Source organism: Pinus tabuliformis, chromosome 7 (assembly GCF_031772625.1).
Source record: "Pinus tabuliformis cultivar Carrire ecotype Pingquan chromosome 7, CPIR1, whole genome shotgun sequence".
In the NCBI taxonomy this organism is placed as follows: Eukaryota; Viridiplantae; Streptophyta; class Pinopsida; order Pinales; family Pinaceae; genus Pinus; species Pinus tabuliformis.
The window spans coordinates 1,779,210,984-1,779,222,365 of record NC_142293.1 but is presented as its reverse complement, the minus strand read 5'-3'; the positions used below and the strand labels follow the sequence as shown (position 1 = coordinate 1,779,222,365).

At 37.7% G+C, this 11,382-nt stretch overlaps 1 protein-coding gene, 1 long non-coding RNA gene and 1 pseudogene across 4 annotated transcripts; all 3 read left to right on the top strand.

The window, feature by feature from the left end:
- The first annotated feature begins 700 nt into the window (after positions 1-700).
- LOC149255472 (uncharacterized) lies at positions 701-2,115 on the top strand. Of its 2 annotated transcripts, none has more exons than XR_016267246.1 (3): positions 701-1,280; positions 1,406-1,651; positions 2,071-2,115. It is a non-coding gene; the product is annotated as an uncharacterized LOC149255472 (long non-coding RNA). The 2 variants fall into 2 exon arrangements; XR_016267247.1 differs by having other exon boundaries at positions 2,000-2,115.
- A 164-nt stretch (positions 2,116-2,279) lies between these two features.
- On the top strand, positions 2,280-3,849 carry LOC149255471 (subtilisin-like protease SBT5.4 pseudogene; annotated as a pseudogene). Its single transcript, XR_016265506.1, has 3 exons — positions 2,280-2,499; positions 2,650-2,993; positions 3,174-3,849. The product of XR_016265506.1 is annotated as a subtilisin-like protease SBT5.4 pseudogene (transcript).
- An 869-nt stretch (positions 3,850-4,718) lies between these two features.
- LOC149255470 (chaperone protein ClpB1-like) lies at positions 4,719-8,864 on the top strand. The gene is made up of 5 exons (XM_089455052.1): positions 4,719-4,964; positions 5,067-5,264; positions 6,263-6,488; positions 8,407-8,603; positions 8,715-8,864. The coding sequence occupies exons 1-5, from the start codon at positions 4,776-4,778 to the stop codon at positions 8,862-8,864; spliced, it is 960 nt and encodes a 319-aa protein (XP_089311178.1). The 5' UTR covers positions 4,719-4,775.
- Positions 8,865-11,382: the final 2,518 nt, after the last annotated feature.

The window sequence follows — 11,382 nt, the reverse complement described above, 5'->3', positions numbered from 1 at the left end:
CACAAAATGGGAAACAAAAATTGCTAACAACTAGTCCCAATAGTGTTAGTTTAACTTTACTCTGAGATGAATGTAATACTTGTGCTTCTAAAACTAGTAACATTCTTTTTACTATCTCTTACTCAGTAATTGTAAGAATTAATCATTTATATGTGGTTTTGAACTGCCCAAATGAAGAATGAGACACATATCAAGCTATGATCATTGTAACCTAATTCATGACCATCATGATCCTAGTAGACTAAAGGGTATGAAAGATGGTCATATATATTAATAACGATTAGGTTCGTAGCCTTTATACTGGGAACTTATATGATTAATCATGATGTCATTCTTTCTTTTAGCTAGATAGGACATTAAGCTGCAAAGGATTTTCACTCTTTTTCTAGGACAGATTAGAGTTTGTTCTTTTCTTCATTAAAATTATCATCTTTTATTTTTCCTTGTTAAACAAATAAATAGTTTTGAATATTAAGAATGTTTTATTTATTAGGCCGATAGGCCTTCCCTTTGAAAGAGACTTCCGTCGTCCCTTTCATTCTAAGGTTGACACCTGGCATTTTTTTTTCATTTTGTCGTTTAGCATTTGTTAATGCCCTGTATGCGCTGTTAATCTGTGGATTGTGGAACCTCTGCCCAACAACCTGCGTGTGGTGCGGTGGATTGTGGAACCTCTGCCCAACAACCTGCCCGTGGTGCGGTGAACGTTGTTGGACAAGATGAGGTGGTTCAAGCGGTTGCGGAAGCTGTGTTAAAATCGTGGGCTGGACTTGAAAGACCTCAACAGCCGACTAGCGTGCAGTCTTTGGTCGACCGAGTTTCTCTTTCGAAATTCTTCCGTCCCCTGACTTCGAAAATTGCAGGCTTTGCTGCCTGTTGCTGTGTGATGCTGTCACGGGACTTTGAGCATGGGGCAGCGCGACCAGTTGGGGATTTTTATCGTTTTCAGTTGCCCGCTTTCATTTCCATTGTCCGCAAGTAAGGTGTATTTCCACCCCAATCAAATTTATTATGGCAAATGGCTTATTAACAAGCAGGTATCTGAATTTTCCATCTTCAATCAGTTCATTGTTATATAAGCCTGCAACACTATAGCGAGAAATTTCACAGTTGCGACTCGCGGTGAATGCCGTGTATTAAACACTGGGGGTTTTCAACCCTGGACGGGAATTATTTCACACACCGAACTAACCGCCATAAAAACCCTCGCCAAAGAACAGACTCTACCCTCTTGTATCATCGGTGAATGTCAGAGCTCCACATACAAATGAAACCGCTGGGTATGAGCTACATGCTTGTTAATTTTCATTTGCAATGATTATTATTTTTCCAAGAAAGAGTACCAGTTCCATCAGTGAAATTATACACAGTGGGTGTTTTCGTTTTAATGAGAATAATATTGCAGAGAGCGGTGCTTCCTGGGAGCTCTAGATCCCAGAAAAGTTAAAGGAAAGATCGTTGCTTGCCTCAGCGGTATCAACGACAATATTGAGAAAGGTGAAGCGGTTCGTGCGGCAGGGGGAGTAGGTATGATTCTCTGCAATGGAAAGCAAACTCCCCAGGAAATCGATTTAGACATTCATGTACTGCCTGCAACACATTTGAATGCGTCTGCTGGAACAGTAGTTTTTCAATACATTAATTCAACAAGGTAGGTTTTCAGGGCAGTTTTTAATTCCATGTATTTTGATTGCAGATTTTGATGGGAGATTCTAAGAATATTTTGAATCTGATGGATAAGAGTGATGTTACTCTTATTTATTATAATCTAAAATATTATTTTAGAATTAGCAATAGAAACAAAATTTCGCTCCCCTTAATTTAATTACAGATTCTAGAAATATTTTTGAATTGGATAAACAAACAAAAATAATTTACCTCATTTCTATCGATCAGATTCATTAACATTACAGATGTTTATCTAATTTCAAAATATTCTATTGATCAGATTCATTGACATTACAGATGTTTATCTAATTTCAAAATATTCTTGAAATAGGTTGATTAAAAAGGATTTTAGTCCGTCAAAGAGCTTACATGATAAATTGAAATTAAATTATGCACAATCAGGTCCCCTGTGGCTTCCATTTATTCAAGGACTCAGTTAAATATAAAGCCAGCTCCGGTGATGGCAGATTTTTCTTCTCTTGGGCCAAATCCTATTAGTCTTGACACACTCAAGGTTATAATCCAATTCCTGAAACATGTGCTTATATCATAATATATCAATTGTAAGGTACTGCAATTTCATGCAAAGAAAGTTTTTAATTTTTTCTCCAATGCAACCTGATATCACAGCTCTAGGGGTGAACATTCTTGCAGCATATTCAGAAGCAGCACCAATAACTGATCTTACCTCTGATAATAGACATGTACCTTTCAATATAATTTCTGGCACATCTATGGCCACTCCACATGTTGCTGGTGTTGCAGCCTTATTAAAACGACTACAGCCTCATTGGAGCCCGGGGTCCATCAAGTCTGCCCTTATGACTACAGGTATACGTGTCTAACCATAAAAGGACTTAGTCATTTTAGGCAAGGGAGATTTAGGAAGGCAAACCCCATTTTGTTAAAACACAGATTGCCAAACAAACATATATATGCTCAGTTACTCTCCCTTTGACTGTGCACATTATTTTCTTTCAGCTAAAATAACAGACAACACCAAGGGCAGAATTAAGGATTCGTCCCTGCAAACAGCAGGTCCTTTCAACTATGGCGCAGGTCATGTTAATCCAAATGGGGCTGCAGATCCTGGCCTAGTCTATGATCTATCAACCAGAGACTACAATAGCTTCCTCTGCAGCTTGAACTACAATTCAACCCAGATTAAGGCCATAACAGGGAAGGTATTCTCTTGTCCAGCAGGTGAACCTAAGATATATGACCTCAACTATCCTTCTATCAGTGTCTCAGACCTGAAAGGGTCTGTGACTGTGAAAAGAACTGTGACAAATGTAGGAAATGGACCTGCAACTTACAGAGCAAAGGTGCAGTCCCCTGATTTCGAAATTCAGATTTTTCACGGGCAACCCTAGTTGTGGTAGCTTCTGAAGTTCATTAATTGCATTAGGGTTTTTCCATTTCAATTTTTGTAAATTTTGTTATATTTTGGAGTTTAAAATTGTTGATATCAACGTTTTCCTGTTTCCAATGTTTTCAATGTTTAGGTGGATATTGTGGTGTTCCCTGGTTCGCTTTATCGGGTTCTGGTACTTAATTTTTATTCAAACTAGGAGTGAGATAGAAATGTGTTCCCAGGGTGTAAAAATGTCAACTTTTTTTTTTGACATTCAATGCAAAATTATCAGGTCCTGTGTCTTTGTCGCGGTGGATTTCTGGAGAAGTTAAGGTAAAGGGTGTTTGTTTTTCGTAATTTTTGCTTTAATTACATTTGATGACACTACACTCTGTGTCTTTGTCGCGGTGGATTTCTGGAGAAGTTAAGGTAAAGGGTGTTTGTTTTTCGTAATTTTTGCTTTAATTACATTTGATGACACTACACTCTGCATCTGATTGAAAGATGTAGCAATTCGTCCTGCAGAGAGAGGTGTTGCTTTAGGGTTTACAGATGCCGCTCTGGATCTTGTTGTTCACGAAGCCTATGATCCTTGGGTAATAACATTGAAATATGTTTATTATGGCTGTTGTTGCCATTTACATTAATCTGTAAGTGAGAAGTTTAAAGAACTGTCAAATGGCAATTGCAACCTTACCATACAGATAAAATGTCTGGCTTTCCAAGTAAAGATCAGCTGAATTTATAGACTTGAGGATGGACCTTACATTGGGAGATGTTTATGTATGCTGTTGTATGTCATATGCATTAATTTGACAGTGAAAAACACTTGCAGATGGGCACTTGGATGCTAATCGTATAAGCTGTGCACAAATTTCACCACCTCCATTTTGAAGCAGTTAACTTAACAAGAATGGTAATAAATATGATGTTTGTTGTGGCCATTGATATCATCTACATTGATGTGTTTTTTAACTGTATAAGTTATTCGCATGTTTCGTTACTTCAAGGTAATCTGAAATTGGCTTGATGCCAATCAATCTTATCACGTTTCACCCACTACTACTTGTCAAATCATTCATTTGATCCCCAAAAAAAATCCTTTTCCTATGTGAAGGAGAGAAAAAGACACCCCTGTACTAAGCGGCAATCCAGACCCAAAATGTTTTGGCAAGTTTGCAAATCCACGTAACATGCCTAACCGTTATGCATCTCCCAGCAAACTACACAACGTGCATTTGTAAGGTCAGTGCTATATAGTCTATCTTTTGCTGCTGAACCCATACGAAGATTGAACCACCCAAACATTCTAATCTCAAAATAGTTGGATGGCTAGATACCTTGAGGCTTGAGGCCTCCTCATCCACCTTGTTTCGGTATCCTGAATGTTCCATTCTTGTCAAGGTGATCTGCAATGGGATAAATTGGCCAACACCCCCATGTTCGTCCGGAGATTGAATGTTATCAGAAATAGTCTCTATCCAATAATGAAGGGAAATATTTACTGCCAAGAACCCAGTGGGTTAAACCCACATAAAAATAGCAACAACATTGCTTCCATATACATGGCAGCCGAAATTGCAGTTCTCTAGCCTAGATCTTTGCTGCCCTTGTCTGTCGAGATCTTTGTCTTTCTTCATTATGGCTTCAGTCCTCAACACTTTGCTTCAAATGCTTGATGATGGTAGACTTACGGTTCTCTAGCCTAGATCTTTGCTGCCCTTGTCTGTCGAGATCTTTGTCTTTCTTCATTATGGCTTCAGTCCTCAACACTTTGCTTCAAATGCTTGATGATGGTAGACTTACGGATGGCCAAGGTCGCACTGTTAGTTTCTCAAACAGAGTCATTATCATGACATCCAACCTTGGAGCAGAGCACTTGCTTGCTGCATTATCTGGCCACACAACAGTAAAAACCACAAGAGAGAATGTCATGCAAAAAGTATGCACACGCATTCCTGGACTCTGTGTATGCATCTTTTTCATATAATTTTATCACGAAGTTGGCTGCGGTGCTTTGACATGCCTTTGAATATTGTTGCAGGTTAGAAGACATTTCAGGCCAGAGTTATTGAATAGTTGTGATGAGATAGTTGTATTCGATCCTCTTTCTCATGATGAGCTCAAGAAAGTTGCTAGACTACAGATGAAAGATGTAGCAATTCGTCTTGCAGAGAGAGGTGTTGCTTTAGGGTTTACAGATGCTGCTCTGGATCTTGTTGTTCACGAAGCCTATGATCCTGTAAGTAATCACTTTGTTTCTTGTTTTATTCAGTCTAACTTGCCAGGGGATGTGCCCCCTACCCTAATAAACTTGACACTGCATCTCCTTCACAAGTCCTCCCTTTCCCTATTGCAGGGGACATGACCCACTCCTTGGACACATGTCTCCACATCGTAGGAGATGTTGTGGGAGGGTTCCCTGACTAAATTGGACTTACCTCCCTTTGAAACAATCTAGAATTGCGATTTATATGTTCTATTCTGATGCCTGGTATTTTTCATTCATAATGTTTGCTGGGTGTTCTTCATGTACAATGATTTTATTCAAGGTCTGATTTCTATTTTCCATGCCCTGTCATATAAACCTGTGTGGAAAGTTATTCTAGGAGTTTGATGTTTTGCAGAGTTTTGGTTGTGGTGGCCAATAGTGAATATTAAAAGCGCAGGACTTTTCAGTTTACAATTTCATTTTCTCATATTTTCAATGGTCTGTCATATATTTTGCATGAACCTGTCTAGGGAGTAATTTTAGTCTGATATTTTTGCTGGCAGTTGGTTGTGGTGGCCAACGGTTGATCTTTAAGAGCTGTGAACTCTTCAGTTTACAGAGTTGCTTTCTGAGATTTTCAATTTTCACATTCAGTTTCAGATTTTCTAATTTTCACATGATTTTCTTCCTTCTGTATGGATCCCATCGATATAAATTTCAGTTCTGTTCTTTAAATTTTAACATTTTCCTCTCGCACTTGAACTTTAAAAATGGGGTGCTGCCTCTCTCTACGTACTCGGCGAACTTAGTTCAAAGTATATAGTAAAGGGATGTTTTTGGTGTGTTTGCTGATTAATATAAATTAATGCATTGTTTACTTGTTAATACTAGTGAAGCAGGCAGGATCATTATTAGCCTTTGTGGTTTGTGGGCAATTTAGGTCAAAATTTGTGAGTAAAATGCAAGACTAGTTGGGGATTCTCATTTAAAACCTCTAAATGGATAACGTGGTAACCTGGTACTTGCAGGTTTATGGTGCTCGCCCCTTGCAACGATGGTTGAAAAGTAAAGTTCTCACTCTGCTATCTTGGATGCTCATCAGTGGGGAGATTGATGAGAACAGTAAAGTATACATTGATGCAGTGCCTGAGCACCAACTCCCAGAGTTTGCTCCAGATACATCCTCAATAAATTCATCTATCACTCATCTATCACTCGCAATGCTTGGAGTTGATGATGATTTGGTATCAAAGAGTAGTCCAGATTTTAAATCTACTTCTCTGAGCCAATGTCACTACTTAGCTGTGTTCAATTTCAATCACTCTGCATAATGGCTGAAGCCGTGTCTGAAGTTGAGTGGAGTCCATGTAAAGTCCCTTGCCCACTTGATCTACTTGGAGCAAACTTTTAGAGAACAAGAACATGATAATAACAATCCTAAGGGCAAAACCTTTTGCTCCCAAATTCCAGTTGGGATCCTTAATAAATATAGTTAAAGTCTATAAGCACTTTTTAAGGCATTTCGGCGCCCCTCAGTAACAAATTTAATCATTTGCACATCTCTTGGCTAGCTCACTGAAAATACATATAACAATCATGTTTCAAAAAGAAATAGATGGACCTACACGTAAGCAGAGAAGCAAACGGTTCCGGCTCCTCCAGTGGTAACCAAAAGGAAAACTTTACAAATGGGTGAAATTCATTGCCACCTGTAGCATGTAGTATAAAGGAGGACAAATGAACTTCTGCCGGGTTGTTGGAGATTCAGAAGCTTCAGAAAAGGCCTGTAGCCTAATGGCATGTAGCAATCTAGCATTGCAGAGTGTTTGAATTAGATAACAGCCCAAAACCAAAGATATCATCCACAAATGAGATGCAATTAGGGGATCACGGCTTCAATCAAACATGATGTTATGAAAATTCAATGTCAATACAATGAAAATTCAATGTCAATACAAACTGGACCAATAGACAGATTTTTTTAATCGTTGACATAAGAATTTGAATTAACATGATCCATAGAAAGATCATTAAGTTTTAAAAAACTTAGATGACCTTACACTTATGCAGAGCAGCAAAGGTTCCTTCTCCTCTGGTAGTTATCAAAAAGGAAACAGATGGCTAAAATTTCTTAACGCCTTTATCCTTTTGTAGAGAGGACAATGAAATTGTGCCTATTCAATGTAGGTTTCGATAAAAGGCCCGTATCAATCCAACATTCCAGTGTTTCAATGAGATAATACGCCATAATCAAAGACAAGATCCACAAGGAGAGACGGTTAAGAAATCATGGCTTCAACTAGACACGATGTTGTGAAAAGTCAAAGACGATAATGGACCCTTGGGCTGAGATTTGATTTATTTTTATAGTTGACATAAGACAATTTGAATTAATATGATCCATAGAAAGATCATTAATTTTCAGAAATGGTTCACATAAGCAGATAACCAAAAGTTCCTTCTCTTCTAGTGGCTACCAAGAAGGAAAACAGAACTTCTCTTCCAGTGGCTACCAAGAAGGAAAACTATAGAGAAATTCAACAACTCTAATTTAATAATCCTATCGGCCTCTCTTTGTACCTTTTGGGACAATTGCTAGTTTTATAAGAATGAAAACATGCCATCTTCCTATAGAGATAAAAAACAAACAATACTAATATTTTTGAATTTTCAATATATTTTGACTTTTCATCAAAAGTCAGTTGAGTATGCGTGAATTGTAGCAACCTCTATGCGAAATTTCTTAAAATTCTATGCAGTTTATGCAGTTTGACGGGTAGGTCGGAATTGTCCATCGTGCACTTCAAGAAATCTCATTCCACTCGCGGCTGGGTCATCGTGCACATTAAAATCTCACTTCACTCACGGTCGGGTCTCGTGCACTTTTCTTCCCGATAAATAAGCCACCCAAAAGATAACCCAATGTGCGTCTTGGTGTACTCGAGTATCTCCATAGGGTGAAGTCGAGAATCTCTCTCGAGAATACAGAATTCGGAACATAGAATTCGGAACATTTTTGTGGTATGGATTGGGATTTCGTAAGAGATTTTAATTTACAGTTAATGTCGATTCCGAATTCCATAGTTTTATGTGATGGACTGATATTTTAGTTTCAGAAATATATGCACCTTTCTGGTACTAATTTATGCCATCTGTTGTGCTGTAATGGCAGGTCGATTCAATATGTCATCGATTGCTATCAATGTGCCATCAATTCTTAGCTCTGATGATGGCGAATCAGCCCAGTTATGGAGGCAGCGTCATACCACGGTGATGGCAACGCAATTGGGGCTCCCTTACGGTGATGGTGCTGCTGTTGTTCGCCTCCAAAATCCGACTTTGACGACCGAGAACTCAACACCTGGCGACGTAATTTCACTTGTGTAGTGTTTCAATCAAAGGATTTCCAAGGTACAAGCAGAGTACAACGACCGTCGTGACGGCATATACAAGACATTAGCTATTTTCCTGGGTTTTCAGGGACCGCTTGTGGCTGCCCTGTTTTCCCGTGCGGGGCAAATCAAGCAGTCAATTGGATGTGATGGCCTCTGGAATATGCTCATTCTGTTAGCCCTTGTTTTGTCAGACCTTGTGTCCAGACTCCACACCAACGATTGCCGTCGTCCTTGACCAATTTGTTGAGCAATTTAAGTTGATCAGACTTGGACTGCAACTTCGACAAGAACGCAATTCCCTAAAGCACACACACGCCGCTATGGCTAGTGCTTATGTCCATCGTCGTCTCATCCACAACACGCACACCTGGGGCTGTTGAAGGTTTAGAACCTCGGACCTTCTTTTTCTGGTTAAAAGTCATGCTTGCGCGAAGGGTGGACCAAATTTTTCTACCTAACTTGTAATGCTAAATTTTTTATCTAATCATTCTACTATATTTAAAACTAATTTTCAATTAATTTTTTCACTTAATTATTAAAGTATATTTTAAGAACAATTTCTTTAACTAACCTCTTCACCTAATCATTGAACCATATCTTAACACTAATCCCTTTACCTTGTTGCCCAAGATTCGGTCACAAAGCAGGGTCTGGTTCCATCGTCGTCTCATCCACTAGTCCCTTTACCTTGTTGCCCAAGATTCGGTCACAAAGCACGGTCTGGTTCCATCGTCGTCTCATCCACTAGTCTTATTACACGCACACCTGCCGGACCATATCTTAAGACCAACCCCTTATCGGTCTGGTTCGCACCGCAGACAAAGCACGTTCTGGTTCCATCGTCTTCTCATCCATTAGTCTTACACGCACACCTGCCGTCGAGGGTGATGCCGGGTTTAGAACTTGGGACTTTATGCAGTCTGGAGCAGCCGTCAAGCTTTCATAGTTTCAGGATTGGATTATACACCTGCCGTCGAGCCGCTGTCAAGCATATATATAGTTTCAGGATTGGATTATGAGAGCTGTGGAACTAAACCTCTTCGCTTAACTTGGACCACATCTTAAGACCAATTTTTTGCTTTATTATCCACTATGCTAATAAATGCGAAAAGCTTTCTCGGTTTCATTGGTAAAGAACAAATCTAAAGCATATACCAGTAAGGAAAAAAAAACAATGAACAACTGAAACAGAAAATTGAAATTTGTTAGTGAAATTGAACAATGGAAACAGAAAATTGAATTTGGTAGTGAAATTGGAATGAACATCTCACAGGCATTCATCTCTTACACTTGAGAAAAATACACATGATAGGAAGAAAAATACACCTGATAGGTAATAAACCGACGAACACCCACGTGGTTTATATGACAGGTAATAAACATTCGAAGTCTTTGTTATAAGTTACCGTGACTTATTAAGTTTTTGAAAAAGGCTTCACGTGAAGCTTTAACATAAGGTTGTTTTTTGAAAGATTATATAAAGGTTTCTCGTTTTTCATATATAAAGATTTTTTTTTTTAAATTCTCTTTTATATAAAAAGTAATTAAGTGTTTTTTGAAAGGTTATATAGAGGTTTCTTGTTTTTTATATATAAGGATTTAAAAAAAAATCTTTTATATATAAAAAGTAATTAAGAGTTTTCAAAAGGGTTTTTTTAAAAGTTTTTTTAATTTTTTTTTTTTAATTAAAAATTTAGAGTTTGATGGTTTTTTTAAAAAAAAATTTAATTTTTTTTTTTTAATTAAAAATTTAGAGTTTGATGGTTTTTTTAAAAAAATTTTTATTTTTTATTTTTAATTAAAAATTTAGAGTTTTACTCCAAATTTTTTTTTTAATTTTTTTTTTTAATTAAAAATTTAGAGTTTTATTGAAAGAGTATTTTTTTGAAAAAAAAAACTTTGCAAAGCTATAAAATAATTAAGGGAATTTATAAAGGGTTTATAAAACTTTTTATTGGCAAGAGAATTTAGGGCTTTGTAAAGTCTATTTGTTTACAAAGTTTTTTGGTGTTTTGTCAAGCATGACAATTTTTTGGTGAAGATTGTGGCTTAAGGGGGCGCATATTGAAAATTATATTTTTTTTCTCGGGGGCGATATGGAAGGCAAGCTCATGCAATCAGGAAAGAAACTATAAGACAGAGGAAAGACCGCAATCATGGGTCGCAAAGCGTGACTAAAGCATATTAAGAAAATAAATCGAAGAGAAGAGGCAAAGATTGTTGCCATGGTTAGAGAAGTTTAGGCCGCAGTCGAGGAACTCAGAATTCTAGCAGAAGAAAAAGAAGAAATCGAAGGGGATTGGTGTAGCTTTGATCTGCTTCCACCTCCTATGTTTACAAGTGAATATTTTGATCATTGGGTTATCAAGATGTTAACTTTTCTTCGAGCTAAAGAGTTAATTGAGTATGATTCTAATAACCCATATGATGAAGTATGTGATGTTTTAGCATTGAATTTTAAAAAACAGGGATTGGATGAGAAGTGTTTGTGCAAGGTAGCAAAGGCTACAACTTCCAAGAAACCATAAAAGATCTTGGAAGTAGAGTTTGGCACCAAGGAGAGTGACATGCAACATAAGGTTATGTCACAAGCAAAGAAGTCAACCGCAGATCTGAGAGTAGATGAGAAAGACTCTGAGAGGAAAACAAAGCATGGAGAATCTCACTCAAAAGTGGATGATGGTTGTCAAAACCATAAAATTGAAACTCATTATGGCAACATGCATATGGATGAAGAAGACGCAACAAATATT

What these genes read in the sequence shown, in the direction of transcription:
- LOC149255470 (XM_089455052.1), top strand. Translation starts at nt 4,776, where the DNA reads ATGGCTTCAGTCCTCAACACTTTGCTTCAAATGCTTGATGATGGTAGA. An exon ending in GAGAGAATGTCATGCAAAAA is followed by an intron (nt 4,965 to 5,066) that starts GTATGCACACGC and finishes ATATTGTTGCAG; the next exon opens with GTTAGAAGACATTTCAGGCC. An exon ending in TTCACGAAGCCTATGATCCT is followed by an intron (nt 5,265 to 6,262) that starts GTAAGTAATCAC and finishes TGGTACTTGCAG; the next exon opens with GTTTATGGTGCTCGCCCCTT.